The sequence below is a fragment of the Clarias gariepinus genome, chromosome 27 (assembly GCF_024256425.1).
Source record: "Clarias gariepinus isolate MV-2021 ecotype Netherlands chromosome 27, CGAR_prim_01v2, whole genome shotgun sequence".
NCBI lineage: Eukaryota > Metazoa > Chordata > Actinopteri > Siluriformes > Clariidae > Clarias > Clarias gariepinus.
In genome coordinates this window covers 6,666,966-6,687,834 of record NC_071126.1, presented here as the reverse complement: position 1 = coordinate 6,687,834, position 20,869 = coordinate 6,666,966, and the positions used below count along the sequence as shown (strand labels likewise).

The 20,869-nt window shown below is 37.6% G+C and overlaps 2 protein-coding genes across 2 annotated transcripts; one reads left to right on the top strand and one right to left on the bottom strand.

Annotated features, from left to right (window-relative positions):
* Nucleotides 1-220: 220 nt before the first annotated feature.
* Nucleotides 221-8,163, bottom strand: eif5 (eukaryotic translation initiation factor 5). Its single transcript, XM_053489047.1, has 12 exons — nucleotides 8,101-8,163; nucleotides 7,631-7,845; nucleotides 5,634-5,913; nucleotides 5,483-5,564; nucleotides 5,178-5,350; nucleotides 3,374-3,485; nucleotides 2,461-2,582; nucleotides 2,167-2,328; nucleotides 1,813-1,974; nucleotides 1,528-1,692; nucleotides 1,006-1,146; nucleotides 221-565 (listed from the first exon to the last, which is right to left on the bottom strand). The coding sequence occupies exons 3-12, from the start codon at nucleotides 5,703-5,705 to the stop codon at nucleotides 464-466; spliced, it is 1,293 nt and encodes a 430-aa protein (XP_053345022.1). The 5' UTR covers nucleotides 5,706-5,913; nucleotides 7,631-7,845; nucleotides 8,101-8,163; the 3' UTR covers nucleotides 221-463.
* Nucleotides 8,164-13,120: 4,957 nt separating this feature from the next.
* LOC128514689 (macrophage-expressed gene 1 protein-like) lies at nucleotides 13,121-19,865 on the top strand. Its single transcript, XM_053488496.1, has 2 exons — nucleotides 13,121-13,586; nucleotides 16,051-19,865. The coding sequence occupies exons 1-2, from the start codon at nucleotides 13,137-13,139 to the stop codon at nucleotides 17,686-17,688; spliced, it is 2,088 nt and encodes a 695-aa protein (XP_053344471.1). The 5' UTR covers nucleotides 13,121-13,136; the 3' UTR covers nucleotides 17,689-19,865.
* The last annotated feature ends 1,004 nt before the right edge of the window (nucleotides 19,866-20,869 follow it).

The window sequence follows — 20,869 nt, the reverse complement described above, 5'->3', positions numbered from 1 at the left end:
AATTATATTGTAGTGTTTAAAGTATTACTTAAGTTATTTAATTGTCTTACCTGTTCTAAATTTTAATTAAAGACTGGTGCAAGATGCACACTTATTCTGTGTCACTTTAGTGGTAAATTGTACTGATCTACAACGCAATGACTAGATATAGACCAGTATCACCACACAGAACACATTAGTCTTTACTTACAGCAACAGGCTATTGGAAGCACGCAGACCATTCACTGTCAAACATTCTTTAATAGTTTCAAAAATACAAGAAGGAATGAAGGATGACTTGTGCACCCTATAATCCAGAGATTTTCATGCATATAAATACAATGGCAACAAGTTAAAATAGCGACTAAAATAAGGCTTTCTAGCACAGCACTGATGCAGGCCTAGAGCTGAAGAGTAGGAACGCTTTAACAAGGAGCAGCATCGCAAAGCATCGAGAGGCAAATTCATTTTTTATTTTCCATTTTTAAATGGCATCAATATCGATGTCCTCCTCCTCCTTCTTATCAGCCTTTTCTGGCTTTGTGGTTTCCATCTTCAACTCGCGTGCAGCAGAGGAATACACCACCTGGTGAAGAAGGGAAACATAGCATAAGCAAATCCCCAAATTGGCCCACAGGAAGAGAAGATGCGTCAATTTGAAATTTTCATGACAAACACCCATATCATTAAAAAGAAAATTTATTTTTTTTATTTGTTCTTCAGATGCACCCAAGTGTGCAATTAAATTCCATATGAATTAAATTGTGGGCACATCTAGTAACAAAGTAAACGTACGTTTTCAATTTGGTATTTGGTTTAAAATTCCCCTAAACATTTCCGATTATGCATTTACATAAAGAAAAATAACCAGAACTAATAAAACAAAGCCATAGGAGCTGTGATTTAAGTTTTAGGTGGCCCACATAAGATTCACACATTTCAAACTGCAGCCTTAAGTTTGGTTTATCACAGCCATTCCCATTCACTGAATATATTAGGGTTTCTTAATACTGAATTAGTCATTACCTCCACATTGTCTTCATCTTCCTTATCCTCCTCATCACTGCCCTCACTTTCCTCCTCAGCCTCCTTCAGCCATTTTACAAAGGGCTCAGCCTTGGCATGAATCTCCTTAGCAAGCTCTTTAGACACATACTTTTTGGAGACCTGGAACAGAACACGCACCTTAATTAGGATAAAAACAAACTAGTTTTGTCTTGGATAATACCTAGAAATCTCTGAATCATCTGTTACAATTTAAGAAAGTAATGTTTAACGAGTGCACATTTTAAACGTTTCATTTATTTATTATCTATACCACTTATCCTGGGTACAGGGTTGTGGGGACTGAAATGAAACCAGAGTACCCACCCACCCCTCGAAGCAGGGAAACACCCCCCAAGCCTGAGGTTAGGAATTGACCTACTCGACTCTAAAGGGTGCAAGGCCATAAAGCTAACCACTACACCACTGTGCTGCCTACTGTGAAATCTGATGCAATTGATATTTTTAAAATACACCATCACTGACATGCGTTTTGACTCTTACCTTCTCGGCCCAGGCGAGTATGACGTCTTCTTCCAGCAGGTCTGCGTCATACAGGTCTTTGAGAATGACGGGGACACGGGGCAGCAGCTGACTCTGATGGAGCTTCACCAGACACTCAATGCCACCCAGTAGGTACTTCTGAGTCTTTTTATCATTGTGGCAAAACTGTTAAAAGAAAATTTTATAAGCCACATCACCCAAAGTGGTCAAATGATCTAGCCATAAACTTTTACAGCAGGATCAGTTAGTTTGAATAAAATGGATTTGGTACAGACACAGACTCACCCGAAGGAAGTGGCGCTTGTATTTCTTAATCTGCTCGCGGATGTTTTCGTCAAAGAGCAGCTCACTCAGAATCAGCGGGCCCATGGCCCTCACCTCAAGCCGCTCTGCTTCAGCCAGGATTTCCTTATCAGTAGAGTCAATCACACCTTCCTCCTTCTTTTGCTGTGGGAAGAGAGGTTGGGAATAGCAAAAATCAGTAAAAAATAATCAAATAACGATACATAAAGAAAACAAAGAAAAAAAAACAAACAAACAAGAAACCAAAAGCGTGAGGCAATACAATTAAGAAACAATCTTGTATGAGATTAATAGTTTAGAACCAGTACTCCAGTTAAAGTCAATCAGGACACCCACCTTCACAAAATTATAGAACAGGTTGACCCTTTCCTCCAGGCTTTTCTCCAGATCGTCACTCAGCGTGAGGCCCTTTGCATGCTCACTGATCTCCTCCATCCGGCGACGCTGTGCCTCTTCGGTGGTCTCTTCAGCCCAATCTTCATCATCGTCATCTCCATCCTACCGACAAGTCACACAACCGTTTGCAAAAACAAATTAACTGATTAAAAATACTTAATACACTTTTAAAATTGAAAGTCCCTCCCAAATAAATGATTTACACTTTGAACTGAACTTAATAAATGTACACACCACAGCATCAGGGGCATCGATGTCTTTACGGTCTCCAGCTTCCCCGCTGTTTGAGCCGTTCTCCTTGTCTTTTTTTCGGTTCTTCTTCTCTTTTTCCTTCTTGACAGATCCAGTGTCATTCTCTGTTCCGGACAAGTAACACCACAAAAAAAAAAGAAGCAAGACATTAAACTACTAAACTGTTAAAGTCATGTGAAATTTTACAAACCCACGTATTAACCATCTGCTCCAGGGGTGTACAGCATTAGGCATGCGACGCAATGCAGCCATCAGTATCGGTATTTGTTTTAAGGGACTATGTGGGCGTTTTACCATTTTGAAACGTTACTGGGAGTCACAGTGAAACAAGCCACATTTAAATTGAGCTATTTTTGTCTTCCGCACTTTCCTGCCCCTCTGCACTAACACAAGGTTTAGCAATAAAAAATCCATGTTTCTCAACACCAGTGAATGACTCAGTGGAACAAAAGACATCAGGAACATATGTTAAAACATGTTAAAGAATAAGAAGGATCCAAAATAGACTACGTGTGACAAAACCCTGATGTGCAAACCACTATCTGTGTAAAGCTGGAATCAGTGTTCTTGCCCATGTTAAAATCAAAGTATTATCTGAAGCTGGACATCACAGTGGAAATGAGGTGGACCCTTTCATAAACACCACCTCATATCTTATACCTGTGTCAAGAAATTCAAGTTCAACTTTACTATAAGAATGTGCACTCTCGTTAGTGTCATTAATATTACTTGTTAATGGTGTATGGAAAAGTTCTAACGCCCAATCCTAAATCTGAAATAAAGTAATAGAGATGGTGCTGAAAGATTGGAGCAAATATTAACAATAGTTAGCTGGTGTTGAGACCTATTTCATTCAAAGCTTTTAAATGAAAAATATTCAATGCACTTCTCTTACCGGGTGGATTTTTGAGAATGAAAGTACAGAGCTTGTGTCTGGTGTCCAGCATGCCTCGGTATCCACAGGCCTTGCAGGAATTTCCTATGGTCTGCTTTTTGGCGTTGATGTGCTGAAGAGTTACAAGAACACAAAGTCAAGTACTTAAACCACAATAATATCTACAGTCCCCTATACTATTAAAAACATCAAGCAGAAAGATAGGAGCAGCACAAAACACTTAATGTGCCTCAATGTTCTTGGTTCTTAAAATGGGCTGTGTGATAAAACTGCAAACCCCTGGGCTTTGTTTTTCTTCAAACAAAATATTAACAACATTACAGGCAAAGGATAATTCTTTTTTATACTCATGAGTTTAAAAAGACTGATTTAGTAGGTTAGAAAGTTATTCCTGCATCAATGGTTTATCGTTCCCCTGATAAGAGATGTGAAACAGGGTTTTGCAGGGAGAACAAGGCAGAAAAATTCTAAAAGTAAAAAATGACAAGGTTTGTGTAATGAAGATTTGTACTAAATGACGTCTCAAAAGAATAATAATTCAAAACCAATAGACAGCCAAGACTGTTTGCACCATGTTAAGGAAAGCAGGAGGGGCTTAAATACCACCACAGGGCTATTTAGTAACTTTAATAACCGTGTTAAAAGGTACATTCTTTGTGAAACTAAAGTGTTGGACTTAATTACCTAAATTAGCTCATTTAGTTTGTGTTAAGTCTAAAGACTAAAAGTCACTTTGAACATTTCTATGCCATCTGTTTCAGAGACATTAACATCCACGACAAACTTGTCCAAATTTAGTTAAGTTGGCAGGTTTTATTTTATAATAAACCAAAATCCATTGATCCTACAGAATGTATGTACTGGGGAAGGGGTGGGGCTTCCAGGAACTGTGCCCATATTGGAGATCGGAAAACACCAGTGGTGCTTTTTTGGCATTTTTGGTAATAAATACAAACATGCTCTTATCTTGTTTGCAAAATTTGTAGTCCACATTCAAAATATTTGGCATTTCTGGGATTATAACATTCAATTAGCATCAACTGATATTGTACCAATACAAGTCTAATTAGGATATTAGACATTTTCTAGATATTACAGCTTAATTTAAAGCTTCTACTTTTGCATGATTTAGACAATCTGCTAGAAATCAAGTCTTAAAACTGAATCCTGTGCCCTCAATTTTGGAGCACATCCCACACAGTTGCAATGTAGATTCAATACCCTTATTCGAAACACAGCACAGTATGTGCCAGCGCTGGAGGCAATACACCTGCGGTCTAAGCAGAAAATCCTGCAGTTGAAAGTATACTGGAGTCAGACTGCTGCATTGCAAAACAAACAAGGCCAGACTCCACCACCCCGAATACACACAGAGCGCATTGCTTTTCAAACCTAATAGACACCAAAACTACTGTAGATCCGCTGTCTGTACCAATGATTTCTACTGTCAGTCACTCCTACACTTCCTAGAATTCACCATTCATTAACCTGTCCTATTCTTCCAATTTAGGCACCATAGAAGCTCTTGTGAAGAGCAACTTTACCCAGGCACATGGAGAAATAAAGCTGGCAAAAATGTGGTCACATGCTGGGAGTGAGCCTTTAGCAACCTGCACACTCAGCAAAGTGCAAATATGGACACAGGTATCAAAAGTCAGGGGGCACCAGGTTTACCGGTGTAAATGAAACAGTCACATGTTCAAAAAACAGAATATAAGGACAACAGGGATGTTTACATTTTAAAAAATGGCAGTGCCTAGTTTTACAGTCATTTATATGTTGAGTGCACTTTAGGCATCCTTACCAGATCAGTCTCAGGATTGTCACACTCTGGACACAACACAAACTTGCGAATGAATCCGTCCAGCATGTCTTGCAGTTTGTTTGCCTCATGAGATCCGTTCACAATATATCGGTCATTCTTTGCATCAAACTGGGTTTGGGCTCCCAACTCACAGCCAAAGAATTTGGTTGGATCTTTAAACAGCAGTATTAAAACATTAGGGAATTCTTTTACAAGAGTTACTGAAATTTTCTAAAAAAAAAAAAAAAAAAATTATAATAATAATAAAAAAAATGTTTCCACAGCTCCTTTTTAAGAGTACTCACAAGTTGGAGGCCTGTTCAGTGCCTTGGCAACATCAACCATGTTAACAATCACAGTCTTGATACCATTTCCTTTGCCTTCCACCTAGCAGAAAACAACATTAAAAATAAATAATACAATGTTGTTAAAAACAAAACAGCAAATGTAACTTACCTTAGCAATCAAACGCGGCATCTTGTACCGGTAAAACTGGTCCGTAACACTACGGTTGACGTTGACAGACATTTTGGCTTGCTATAGACTTTATCAGCAAGACGACAAGATCCTGAATTGGCAAAGTTTCGTATTCTCAGTGCAGAGAGGAAAGGATGACATAAACGACTGCAAGAAGACTCGGTCTCTGACATGAAAATGGTTTGGCCACTGAGGCTCCAAGGGGCAAGCTCGTTGACTAAGTTCCCCCCACGCAGGTTTCAACAGCTGTCCAACAGCTCTGTAAAACAAGAGAGAAATGGGCAAGAACCAATGAACAGGGCAGGAGAACCTGACCAGCTACCTCCGTAATTTATAGCAAAAAAAAATAAAAAAATAATAATTATATATATATTTATATATATACACATACATATACACACACACATCATATAAGGATATAACCCACCAAGCATGGCGAGAACATGCAAACTCTGTACACAGACCTGAGACAAGATTAAAACACTCAACCCTAGAACAGTAAGGCCACAGTGTTAACCACTACACCACTGTGCCATCTTCAGCTGAATAATACCACTCAGATAATGCAATTTTGAAAACTCCCTTTATTTCACACCTCCTTTAAACATGCCGTTTCAGTACATGTAGATGAACTACTGTTGAGCCATGGCTAACAGAACAAGCAGCTGAGAGTGTGCATCTTTACATTATGGGGGAAAAACCTACTAGTTTTTTTTTTTAAGGCCAGGGAAATACATAAATTCATAAACCATTTGTTTGCATATGTACATACATGACTAAAAAGTGAATTTTATACAACAGGTCTGCTTTAAACTTTCACACCACATAGAAAATTAGGTTATTATGCATGCATACACACGTGAACAAACTAAGTCACTGAAAAACTAACTGAGCTGGACGAGATGTGTACAGTGCATCTTAATTACTTCTTTTACCCTTGTTAACGTTTATGTTTGTAACACATGTGTCTTTGTTGCTAAAGACATTATGTACTTGTTGATGAGGGGTAAAGTAAATTAGCCCCAATGGACACCAAGTGCAGCAGGCATATCACACGGTGTAGTCACTTGCAACAACAAGCAATGATTAACTTTGTGAACCTGGGCTAGAGAAAAAAAACAGACGTGACAATTCATATACAATTTTTTCTTCGTATGTGCGTTTTAGGTTTAGGGTTTAGCATTGTGCAGTATAAAGAGTGACCTTTTTATTTATTTATTTATTTTTTGCTTAGTCATGATCGAGTAATTCATAAAAATAAATACATTTAGAACATATTGGGTAGGTTGTGCTACAAAAAAAATGTCACTTAGGCAAAGAAATAGCACAGATGCACGGGATCACGTGTTTTTCTTGTTGTTTTCAGTTTTTTAAAAAAATATGCTCGTTTTCATATTCCAGTAGTATTACAGTATACGTTATAAAACTAAATGGTATATTTTCTTATCCAGAGCATTTAGCTCATTTAGGTTTAGTACACGCATATTTGTTGTTTGGGGCATGAAGCCCTGGGATAACTTGACCAGACCACACCAAATCGTGCGCGTGTTTACCACACAAGGACTTTACGGTTATCTTTTTGGAACAGCTGTGTAAATGCCTCGCGGACTAGCACGTGCCCACGCAATAGTCACGTGATCGTTGATATCGATTAACACGTCAATCCTCGCGAGATACGTCACAGAATTCAGAGTGAACTCTGCGCGTGAGACCGCAAACATGTTGCTTTAACATAAATATAAAAATATTCTCAAACATAAAAATTGTGTTGGGGTAAAACATCTTAATGAAATACTACGCCAGTTCCCGTTATCCAGTTCAGAGAAGTAGTTGAAGTGTGAACTGGGATGAAGGAAAGGCGCCATTTTGAATTGAATCATTTTATAGAGCAGGCGCGAGACGGAAACATGAACACATGCTATACAAATCAATCAGATGTTAAAGAAAGACCAAAAATACATAATTATGAAATTTACCTTTCCCATACGCAGCTCCTTGCGTCCAAATAGCCTGCGTTTTCGTAAAGCAAAGACATAAACACACCGCTGGTCTCCCTGAGATGAATGAAGTGTTTGGATGAGTGGTCGCACTGTATGCAGCACTGCGTTACACAAAACACTCGGGAGTAATCCGTACAATGCAGGATGATGAAACCCAAGAGAACCTCTGAGACACCCTCAATATCGGGGATCTGAAAAACAATACAAACTGTTCACCATTTTAACAGAAAGAGCAATTTAAACGCTACAACGCACCAACGGTCAAGCTAGTCTATGCTAACATATGGCACATGAAGCATACAGTAAATATTAACTTTCCAGCGTACTGACTTTCTCTCCGGAAAGCTAAACATCGAAATAAGTCTACTGTGATAATTCATTTTAAGCGATATTTGTAGCTCAACGGTGTTTCTTGTTTAGACAGAAATAGACCTCGTTTCGCCTACCTCCTGAACAACACGTCTCCCAAATCAGTTTCTATAGCAGCATGCGTCCCAGGGTTAAGTTGGTTATTTAACCCCGCCCTCACCATGCTGGGCTCAACGCCATTGGTTCATTCTTCTGTCAATCATTTAATAATGACCTTTACCAGTGACGTCTTTTTAACGAGACGTAATTGACAAAATTATAAACCTAAAAAGTAAACTTAACAAAAAGGTAAATCTAATAAAAAAAAAATAAACATACCAAAAAGTACACCTAATAAAAAGGAAATATAACCAAAAAAAAACCTAATAAAAAAATAAACCCAGCAAAAAACAAAAAACAAAATTAAAGCTAAAAAATAAACTTACCAAAAAAGTAAACCTAAAAAAAGTAAATCTAACAAAGTAAATCTAACAAAAAATAAACCTAAAAAATCATTAGAATGCCCCTCCTTTTAAATGTATTTTTTATACTTTTTTTCTTTTTTTTCTTTTACTTTCGATCTGCATTTATCGTTAATTTTTGATTTTGTATTCACTTTTGTATATAATGTAAAAAATATGTGGTTGTATAAATAAATAAATGTTCGGCGTAGTTGTGAAAGCTTAGTCTTGAGTATAAGACCATTCTTTGTGATTACACACACACTATACCACTATGGATTTTATTAATCTTTTGACAATATTAAGGCAAAGTAATTTACATAAATTTAGTCCAGTTGTACTGGAAGCATTTATCACATTGATGTTAACTGAAAATGCAAGCCTACATTAGAGAGCAGTTCATACATGAACAATCATGAATTTGTTTTTATACAAGCAAAAAGCAATCCTTAAACTTGTTGCACAATGTAGGTAAATTAGTAAGACTGACTATGACACCTTTCAATATTGGTCTTTTTTTTATTATTATTATTTTACAAGATTGTAAATACTGGACACTGTCAGATCACTCTCTTAGCACACATTGCATTTTTTGTAATGACACAAATACCCAGCCTACCAGTGCATGGGATGGCACACAAAATGAAAGCCCTAGAGGTGTTTTCATCCTGCTGCCAAACAAAAGCTTCCTGCTAGAACCACCAATGACAATGACACAAGAATGCTATGAACAAACAGGCTGCATGGACTCACAGGATTACCTGTGGAATCAGAAAGGCTGAATAGGCTTACTATTGACCGAGCTGGTGAGAAGTACAATAGGATATAACCCTCTGGTAAAAGGCCTTGCATTTTAGGTCTAGACCAGAGTGGACAAACTCACGTGGAGAAGGGCAGAAGTCATACAGGAATTAGTTTTTCCCCTTTTCTGTCCCACTAAGACACAGCCCATAAAGGGTTTCAGTCAGGTTTCAGAGATCAGGTGGGGTAAATCTTCAGGAGAACTTAACTAAACAAGATCTGCATAAGATGTTTAGTGTATTTTAAATGAAGATTAGTGTGGTCATGATGGATTATGCACACTCACTATATGCACAGAAACATGCAAATACTTCAAATGATTGATTGGAAAATGACTGCAGTGATTAATATGCTCAGCTAGAAACAATTATTTTAACTCAAACTAATGAAGTGTGTAGCTTCTCATTTCTTAAGCAACCCAGTTGGACAACATATTCTATGGTCACGTAAAATTTACTATTGTGATTCTGAAGGGTCAAATCATTGTCCTGCACTAAACAAGGAGATTGATGAAATCATTGGAATTGGGTTGAACTGTCCTATGCATCAATTAAACCTGGAACAATTGTGCTGAGCTATCAGTTTTGCAGAAGAATTGTGGATAAAAAAAATTCCTATGGCCAGCATGGTGCTGTAGTGGTTAACAGTGTGGTCTCGCATCCCCGGGGTCAATGGTTTGATTCGTGCATGTTCTCCCTGTGCTTGCTGGGTTTCCTCTGGATACTCTGGTTTCCTCCCACATTCCAAAGACATGCAGATTAGGTTAATATATATTTCAAAATTGCTCATAGTGTGTAAGAGTGTGCATACTTGTGTAATCTGCAATAGATTGATGCCAATCCAGGGCGTACCCCGCCTAGTGTTTTAACTCCTCTATGACATGCTCCAGGCCTTCCGCGAACCTGTACAGGATAAGCGGCATAGATAGTACATGAGGGATATACCATGATCGGAGCTCATGTAAATGTATGGTGAGGTTGCACCATAACAAAATTGCCTGAAGAAATCACTGCTGTGTTTAATAGTTAATCATGTGAGAGTCAGTTTTGGATTATAAACCAAGCCAGTGGGGTTAGTGCCCTGTGGCTTTGGAAAGATTCTGATCACACTCCCTTCTGAGGCTCCTGATGATCAGAGGCTCCCAGGCAAGAGATTTTCATTGGGTCTTGCCTGTGGCTTTTCCAGTTGTGGTCATAGGCTTTCTGAAGGATCCCTGTTAAGTAATTAGGCCTTGTTTGAGGCTTTCCAGGGACCTCAGAACTTTTGACACTTCAGCTCTGAAGATTCCTGAGGTCCTTGGCATACAAAATTCACTCAGAAAGCTTAGGCCTGAGGCATTCCCAACCTGAGATTTTCCAGTCAATGTTCAAGGTTCTCTGAGGCCCTGGGTAAATCATTTGAGGGCATTAGACTGCCACGGTCTTTAAAAAGCCTTAGGCCACATCTGGGGACTGTGACAGTCTAAGGTCTTCTGGGACTCCTGACCTGAAATGCCCTAATGCCTTCTAGAACCATAACTCAACTCTGTTCCCAGTGTTCCCAGTGTTCCCAAACTGGGATTCACCATTACCCAAACCAGAATAAAGCAGTAAATGAAAATGAAATAAATTTTTGAAAATTAATTAATTTTAAATTTGCAGGGACAGTTATGTAAATTATGAGCAACACGAAAGCATGAATTAAAATCTGTGTATGATAATTTTATATGTAGGAACTGATCAATAAATGAAAAGTAGAGACCAATTCTCTATACAATTATCTTGTATCGTTTTATTGTAAGTTTTGTTTCCATGGTCATTTGTTGTTTGAAATAATCTCTATTCACTTTCAGTTTATTTCTTTAGTTTTTGTTTAATCTTTTTTTATTTTGCCACAAATCTCTATCCATAGCAGCAGTGCTGTGCTGGGACCATGGGATGATTGTTGGTGCCTCATGGGCTGGTTTGAGTGTTTCTATAACTGTTGATCTTCTGGGATTTTCCATGCACAACAGTCTCTAGAGTTTACCCAGAATGGTGCAATAAAGAAAAATACTTTCAGTGAGCTGTGCTTCTGTAGACAAAGCACCTTGGTAATACAAGATCTTTGCAAATGGACAGACTGGTTTTAATGACAGAAAGGTTACAGTAACTCAAAAATCAGTTTGTACGATTGTAGTGAGCAGAAAAGCATCTCATAATGCGTAACACTTTGAACTTTGAGGCAGATGGGATACAACAGCCGAAGACCACAACAGGTTTCTCTTTTGTCAGTCAACAGCATAAAGCTGAGATTGTGGACACAGCCTTACCGAAACAAGACTCTTGAAGACTGGAAAAAACAAATGTAGCTTTGTTAGTCTGTTGAGTCTCTATTTCCACTAAGATAGGATCAGAATTGGTGCCAACAGCATGAATCCATGGACCCAATCTGTCTCGTCCCATCAGTCCAGGCTGGTGAAGGTGGTGTAATGATGTGGGAATGTTTTTGTGGAATTTTTTGAGCCTATTAGTACATATTTGAAAAATTTCACTGAAATTCTGCATCCCTTCATGACCACAATTTTACCATTCAACCATCTGCAGCATCATAATGCACCTGTGCTCCTCAGTGGCCATCCCAGCTACCAAATCTGAATCTAGTAGAATACCTAGTAGAGATGTGGCACTTTTAACCATATTTTAAATTTGCAAATGTACCTGAAAATAGGGATTTAAAATACGTGTGGCCCTACTAGTGTTTCTACTAGTGTTTATTTGAACTAAAATAGATCATCACAGTGATCTGAGTAAAAAAATAAAAAATACTGGTGCTAGCCACTAGAGGGCATCAGATAAATTTGGGTCCATCAGTGTATTGGTCTTAAAGTGAAATATGCTCCCTCTGCTGTGTTAGAAAATTAATTAACACCAATTAGATTTAAGGATTCTGCTCTGGTTTACTTGGTATAAAATAGTTTTTTGTTTAAATTAATATCAATATTAATTACTTTTCTATACTACTTTTCCTGTACAGGATTGCAGAAAGCCTGGAGTCCCAGGATGAGGGTACCAATTCATCGGATAACACATCCGCACACACTCATTCACACATTACAGGCAATTTGCGAACACCAACTAGCCTATTCTGCATGTCTTTGAACAGTAGGAGGAAACCAACCAAGCACAGGGAGAACATCTACACACACTCTTTACACAGGGATCGAACCATGGACCCTGGAGGCGTGGGGCCGAAGTGCAAACCACTCCACTACTAATCAAACCACCAACCACCCATTATCAAATGCATTGATTATATGAGACTTGTAAACAGGCCACTTCTGTTTGTGATAAACCAAACCATTTAGCTCCCAAACAGTGAAAAAGGACAAGATGTTACATGTTTGCATAAACTAGAACAATATTATTTCTTATATTAATATTAGATAAAAGAATTAATATATATACTATGATATTACTGTATTTCAACAAAATAGATTTAAGTCCATTTGGATAGTTACATCCTCAATACATTACGTTACTGTATTTCCAATAAAAAACCTCTTACTGCCTCAATCACATAAGAATAATGAGATACAAATGAAATGAAAAGATGTTTTATTGTGGTTCTTCAACCGGCTATACAGTTATGCTGTACTGAAAGACTAAGGATTAACACGTCATCTTTAAAAAAATTTTTTTGCAAGATTTAACAAAGACAAAGACAGTGCTTTCAAACATGTTACTGTGTTGTACACAGGATGTGGGGTGAATGTGTTATACATTTGTTAGAAAATGAAACTAAAGGATGTTTTGACAGTTTTCAGCTGCAGATAGGTAAGACACTCCCATCACGTGAGAACAAGAACATATAAACACTCATACAGCTATGACTCAGAGCAGTGTCTGATAATCATGGGCTCAGAATCCATCTCTCTTTTGGCTTTTTTTGCATTTTTCAGTACTGCTCACTTTCATCCAGTCATTCGTCCAAGCAATGGGCTTCGTAAATGCCACATGAACCTTAGTGCCCCAGCACTTGAGGTTCTCCCTGGTGGAGGCTGGGACAACCTGCGCAACATCGATATGGGCCGAGTGATGAACCTAAGCTACTTACAATGCCAGACCACTGAAGATGGCTTCTATCTCATTCCAGATGAGACATTTGTTATTCCGCAGAAGGTGAGCTCAGTGGAGATGAACTCTGAGATCATCAGCTCATGGCTTGAACAGAAAAGTTCCACTTCGAGATCGGTCAACGCTGATGTTTCCTTTGACACACTGCTAAATGGCAAGTTCTCTACAGAAAACAAACGCATGAAAACCCATCAAGTGAATGATAAGTCTGTCACAGCACGGGTTGAGGTAAGACACAGAATACCCTGGCTTTAGGGATACAACAGTATGTAGACAGCATAATGTAAAATAATGATAAAAAAAATAAAAAATAAAAAATAATATATATATATTATTTGCCAGAAGAAAATAGCATGCTTTCAGGAAACAATGGCATGTACAATCCTTTAACTGCACTGACAAAACATTTGAGAGAAAAAGTTTCTTGAAACATTTATTTTAAACAATTTGGAAAATAAAACTTAAAATAAATAAAAAAAACAAAAAAATGTAAAATATTATTTTGTGTATTAAGAAAGGAAAATGATTACCCTATAATGAGGGTATTATTATTATTAATTTGCATTTTAGATCCTTTTAAAATAAGGTTATAAAATATTAATTTCAGATATTGAGACACATAAAAATTCTTAATTCTCTAATCTTTTACTCTTAAACATTACCAACACGTTACACATTTCTGAAATCAAGGTGACTCTACAGAACACATGTAAAGGCATGTTTATGCTATACTGCAGTTGCATGGCTTACCTTTTTGTAAAACCTAACTGAACATTATATTCTTGCTGGCATTTTATAATTTGGGAATCTTTTTAAAAATTATAAATTTATAGCAATTTTTAAAAAAAATTATGGTTAAAATCGGCAGCTTCGAACAGATTAAATACGTTTTTATAACTATTTGTATATTTCATATTATTGATTTAATCAATTATGTAAAATTTATTTAAAAAAACATAAATGCTTCCATGAACTGAATGTCATATTTGTCATGTAAAATTAACAAACGAAACACGTTTGCTTTTTCACTTAAACAGTGGGGGTCAAATAATATGCTCAAAAATAAATAAATAAATAAATCACGGTTACATGATTGCATCGATGATGGCACATCTACTGCCATGATTCTATCGAGTTTTAAAAAAAGCCACAGATAACAACTCTTGAAGTGTATATAATTTTTATTGCAGTATATCAGACACGTTTCAGTGTCTTATGGTAAAATGCTCACAGCTGTGGTTGTCAGCTGTATTATATAAAAACCACACTTCTTCTGTTGAATTAAATATAGCCAAACTGATGCTTATCCTACTTTAAATGATTTTTATATTTAAACTCACACCTCAAGAAAAAAAAACCCAGCAGAATTATGGTGGTCCAAATGTGCTTATATTTTTTATTGGATTTTTTTTTTTACAAAAATAAATTTACAATTGTTCATGCATTTTTTGTGCCTGTACTATAAAGAACACTTCATCTAAGACAGATATATGACCAGATCCAAACTAGTAAAATGTGTAATAATAAATATTCATAAACATGTCAGCACCAGTCTCGATCTTAAACAAAACACAACCAGTATGCAAACATACTAATCTTGATAAGGATGCCAGTGGGCAGGTGAGAGGGCTTAGAGCAGGAGAAAGTCTAGTCTGAACATGTATACATGTATAGTACACACACTATCTATTTATCTTCACACAGCATACAGGTAAATATAAAAGTTTACAGACAGAAATATGTCTGATGTTAAAGGGAAGTCATGTGTTACACTCCCATAAAACACATCGGATTAAAGAAGTAGAAACAGCTGCAGCTATGACTTGGTTGTGTCATAGTTGGTTGTGGTGTAAACATCAGCTCGTTGCCAATAGGATGGTAGATAACACCCCAACACAGATGCACAGGCCTGATGAACTCCTGCACTAAACTAAAAATGATTAAACAATTCTAAAAAAAAAAAAAAAAAAAATCTGAAAATTCTTTGCCATTATCTGTTCGATGAGTATATGCCAATTTTTTGTGCACACTTTTTATTACAAAAGTGCTAGTGTCTATTTACTTTTCGCATGTCTGTATGCTTACATCCAGCTGTGCAGCAGCTCATTCCTCATGCCAGATGAACCACACATCTTTTTGGTAGTCTATAAAACATAGGGCAGCATGGTGGCTTAGTGATTCCCGCCTTGGGGTGCATGTAGCTTGTATGTTCTCCCCATGCTTGGTTGGATTCCTCTGGGTACTTTGTTTTTCCCACAGTCCCAAAACTTGCAGATTAGGCTAAATGGCATTCACAAATTGCCCATAGTGTGTGACTGAAGGTCCTACCATGGTTGGTAAAAAAATGGGAATAGATACAACGGGCACCACTGGCCTCCACGGTCTCTAGTTGGACTAAATAGGTTCCTAGATGGATAGATGGATGGATAATTAGAGGCACAGACTGAATTAAATTACTAAAGGAGTGAGAGCAACACTTACATTTTGTGTGAGTTGACCAATGGGAGCATTTTATTTTGACCTTCTTGTCCAAACCAATAATCAGGATGTGTGTTAAATTTATTTCTGATTTAAAATAAATTCTGGTCAGGCCAAATTTCCATATTTTCAGCTAAACAAAAAAGAAAATTCCCATTTGTGTGTTTCAAATAAATGAAAAAAGTTGTACTGATCTTATTTTTCCTTTCCACAGGTGCGTAACCATCTGTACACAGTAAAGGTTTATCCTGATTTCACTTTGGATGCACGTTTTGTCCAACAGGCAGAGGAAATTGCAGACGCCATTGTGAACAACCAAACTCGTCTGGCTACCTATCTGTCAGAAAAGATGGTGCTTGAATATGGTACACATGTCATCACAAGTGTGGATGCTGGTGCTATTTTGATGGAAGAGGACTATTTAAAATCCTCTTATGTTACTGATACACAGACTTCCCAGTCCTCTATTACAGCATCGGCTGGTTTCAACTTTTTTAACAAAGCTAAATTTGATATTGGCAGTAAGGAATCACAAGAAACATCGGAAACTAGAGCCTACCAGAATAGTATTACATACTCTGTAACACTCAGCCATGGCGGGGCTTTGTTTTACCCTGGCATCACTCTACAAAAATGGCAGGAGAGCACTTTAAACAATTTAATTGCCATTGACCGTAGCGGACTACCATTACATTTTTTTCTCAACCCATCAACATTCCCAGACCTCCCTCTTCAAACAGTAAATAAGTTAGCTCTGTCAGTGCGTAAGGCCATAGATCGTTATTACAAAATTAACACCTATCCTGGGTGTGTTGATCCAGAGTCCAAAAATTTCAACTTCAAAGCCAATGTGGATGATGCATCCTGTTCAGGTCCAAGCACCAACCTTAGCTTTGGTGGTGTTTACCAAACGTGTACTCTGCTGACTGCTGATGTAGATGATGTTTGTCCGGAACTTCAAGTGAAAAATCCAGCCACTGGTTCCTATAGCTGCCAATATCCATACACTGCTAAACTGTTGCTCACTGATATTCTGGAAAGGCCATATACTTTCACTCATTGCTGGCCAGAATGTTCTGGGTGGATTTGGAAAGATTGTACAGAGGTATGTGAAAATATAAATCGTGTTAAAAGTGCAAGGGTCAACACATATTGGTGTTCCACTAATGCTGGAGTTGCAGAATTCTCAGGATATCTCTTTGGTGGTCTATTTGGCCCTTATTTACAAAATCCATTAACCAACTTCAGATCCTGTCCTCAGAATTTCTTTGCTTTGAAATTTTCATCCAGTGGCATTATGATCTGTCTAAGCAATGATTATGAGGCAGCAACAACATTTTCTGTACCCTTTGGAGGTTTCTTTAGCTGTCAGTCTGGCAATCCACTTGCTGGGAATCAGTTGCGCTGCCCACCACAGTTTAGCCAACATCTCCTTGCCATAATTGATGGCTGCCAGGTACTCTACTGCGTTCAGTCACATATTTTCACTGGTGGGGAGTTACCCCCCATCCATCTACCACCCTTCACAAGACCTCCATTGATCAGTATGATAGCCACAAACACTGTGTTTGTCATGAATGAAGGAGATCGGGCCTGGATAAGGGCCAAAGGCACCAAGATGTGGAAGTTGGCCAAGCCTGAGGACATCGTGAAAATCTCCCAACGATTTAAAGACAATTATTCTAAGTCACAGAGCAAAATGGTTGGCTTAACTTTGGGTGCTGTAGCCTTGATTGGTTTTGTGGTGACAATAGCAGTGTTAGTGGTGAGAAAAAGGAAGAAGATTCTTGTAAGAGGTAGAGGGTACGAGGAGATTCCTAGTGAAGAACAGTGTGAGACGACTGTAGAATGACAGACAGAGCAACAAAGACTGAGTCTTACTGACAGTCTTTTGGTATAACGTTTCTGTTCCTTTACTCAAGCAAACATTTTCAAACTATTATAATATGGTAAATCTCACAATATGTATAATAATAGTCCTTCCTTTCTCTAAATCTAAAATTATTATGCTAATCTCATATTTAGGATGACATGGCTAGGGCTACACAATACCCAGACAGAGCTTGTAAGCCTAAGCGCTTCCAACTTTGTTACAAAAAGTGTGCATGGAGTTTGCATGTCCTCCCTGTGCTTGGTGGGTTTCCTCCGGGTACTCCGGTTCCTCCCACATTCCAAAGACATGTATGTTAGGTTAATTGGTGTTCCCAAATTGCCTGTAGTGTGTGAATGGGTGTGTGAGTGTGTGTATGTGTGTGTGCCCTGCGATGGATTGGCACCCTGTCCAGGGTGTACCCTGCCTCGTGCCCTAAGGCTCCTGGGATAGGCTCCAGGTCTCCGCGACTCTGAATACAGGATAAAGCGGTATAGAAGATGAGTGAGTGAGTGAGTGAGTGATCACTGTCATAGTCATATTTTAAAATACTCAGATTCCTTTGTATTAAAAAATGCATGACCAACTGGCTAAAGGAAGCAGATTAATCAGTTTTATAATATCTTAATAAAGGTTAAATTAAAATGTCTTAAATGGGACCCGCACTGCATGCAGTGGCTGGGTAGTATGGGATATGACAACCGGCTAACAGCAGGGTTCGAACACAGATCCTCATTCCAAAAATCAACAACCAAGAGCCTTAGCCACCTGAGCTACCCCTTCTACAGGGTGAAGGTAATGTATTCTTGTAAAAATAGTTTCCCTTTAAGGTAACTTAACCACAAAACTAATGTTTTATCCAAAGTTCCATCTAGAAGCTGTTCTACATTCTAGAACAATACTGAAGTCAGCTGTTCTGAAGCAGTTCTTGCAAGAACAGTTTTGTCAAGTAACTAAATTGTACTGAATATTATGACATGAATCCATTCACGAAATCTTTAATTTTTGTTGCCCAAAGCAGAGGATGTTCACTTTTACAAGAACTGTAATAAAGGCTATATAATAAACTGCTCGTAAAAACTGAAAGATCACTTAGCACCGGTTTCACTTGAACATATAGACATACACAGATAAGCCATAACATTACAATACAAAACGTTAAGCCCAGTATTGTGTACAGTAGGTTTCCCCCTGTGCCTCGTGGGCAGCTCTGGCCTTTGCATGACTTCACAAGACCTCTGGATGATAGTGGAGGATTCTTTTGGCGCTGTGGGTTGTGGGGAGGGGACCTCCATGGATCAGCTGGTGTTACCAGATTTTTTTTCTTTCCTTTTTTTGATGGGTTGTGCTGCATTGGCCTTTTTCTTGGTTTGGACTGGACATGCTAGCTTTTACACCCCACAGGCATAAATGAGCCTTGGTTGCCCATGATCCAGTCACCAGTTCATTAAAAGATTATCCTGTTATATAATTTATAATCAATGTTAATGATATTGCTGATTGGAATATATAGACAACATGAAAAAAATTTTTCCCTTAATTTTGTATGCAGTATATTTACCCCTTAAGTAAGTTTTAATGCTTTGATTTGATTTTAAACCGAACTCTTCTGTCTTCTGTCATCATTTTATTCATCTTTTCAGTTATTTTAAAATTACTCTTGCCATTTCAGTTTATGTTTGTTCTTTTGAAATTTATAAGTGTTATTTGTGGTAAAAACAAACAAACAAACAAACAAACAAACAAACAAACAAACAGATACATTATACATTATTCTAACCTTGGGCTACTGCTGGTGCATCACACAAAAAGACTGATGATAAACTGATTAAATCTATATAAATAAAATAAAGGTTTTGTCTTGTTATTAGTCAGAACCTCGCTCTCTCAATGATATCTTTACATTTCAGCCATTGGACGACTCAAAACCAGCCTCAGACAAAAATCTGTCTGCCTGCTTGTCCAGCCAGATTTTGTCACAGCATCACCATAAATGAAATCAAAATGTTGAGTAAAAGTGATGTCATGAACAGTTATGTGCTGGATTCAATAATCTACTTTAAAATGTAAACACACACCTGCACCAGCAGATATTAATTGAAAAAGCTAAACTGAATACTTTTACTGGGATTAGTTAGTTGTCATTTTAAGACAAAACATTGCTCAACAAATGCTCAATCTTACAAAATTGTATTTCTTTGTTTTAATAATAAATACAGTAAGACAGGCAGTACATAGGCTTTAACCTGAAATAATAATATCACTGATTACATAAAGCTGATCAGCTCAATTTTAGCTTTAACCTTTTAACTCTTTATACGAACTCTTGCCCTGTCAATGACGGGTACTTACACCAGTAAATAAATAAAAACTGTAAATAAATAAATAGTTTTAATATCATAATCTATGTGGACCATTTTCTGCGTGACTTACTTCATTGTCAGGACAATTTGACAGAAGGTCTAGTCTAGTCTGGGTGTGGTCAAATGTACGGTAGTACTTAATTTTAGGCACTATTTATTGTTAGCCCAATAACATACATTGATTTTATTGCATTTGTATGTTAAACACACAACAGTGTATAGCGATAAATAATATAACTTTTGTTATATAATATAAAATTTGAACTTTTTTACAACATATTCTTCTACAGCATGTGACTTCTCTTAGCAAGAACAACAAAAATTATACTGGCACGTGCCCAGGTTTATAGAGGTGTGCGACCATGTGTCAGGTATTTATTTACCATATAGGCTTTATACCATTGCCTAGCAAGTGGCATAAGGCCTGGTATAAAAGCGTGAGACTGCTGCTGCACTCCTTTAAGCTAGCACATGTAACATTATAGCCTGTTTCCCTCTTCAACCAAAATATCCATTCCTAGGGGAGGAGTTGTGGGGGTTAAAAAAGGCTTTTTGTCTTTAACATTAATGCTTTTCATACTGGACAGTGTTATTATGTATGGGACGCCCATTGTTCACTCATGGTTCATGTTGCTGTGGAAGTCCAAAATCTGCTCTGAAACTCTTATCTTGCAATGATACTGGGTCTTCGTATGATTTAGCATTAAGATTTCCTTTCACTAGAAAGCCAAAGGAGCCTGTGCACCAAGAAAGGCCTGCATAGACATGGTTTAGCATTCTGAGCACAAATCCCCACAGTC

Bases quoted from the DNA above. Each gene is read 5' to 3' on its own strand.
- eif5 (XM_053489047.1), bottom strand. From the start codon at position 5,705: ATGTCTGTCAACGTCAACCGTAGTGTTACGGACCAGTTTTACCGGTAC. The intron at 5,351-5,482 runs GTGAGTACTCTT...TGCTGTTTAAAG, and splicing joins ACTGAACAGGCCTCCAACTT to ATCCAACCAAATTCTTTGGC. The intron at 2,583-3,373 runs GTAAGAGAAGTG...TGTCCGGAACAG, and splicing joins CATTCTCAAAAATCCACCCG to AGAATGACACTGGATCTGTC.
- LOC128514689 (XM_053488496.1), top strand. From the start codon at position 13,137: ATGGGCTCAGAATCCATCTCTCTTTTGGCTTTTTTTGCATTTTTCAGT. The intron at 13,587-16,050 runs GTAAGACACAGA...TCCTTTCCACAG, and splicing joins CTGTCACAGCACGGGTTGAG to GTGCGTAACCATCTGTACAC.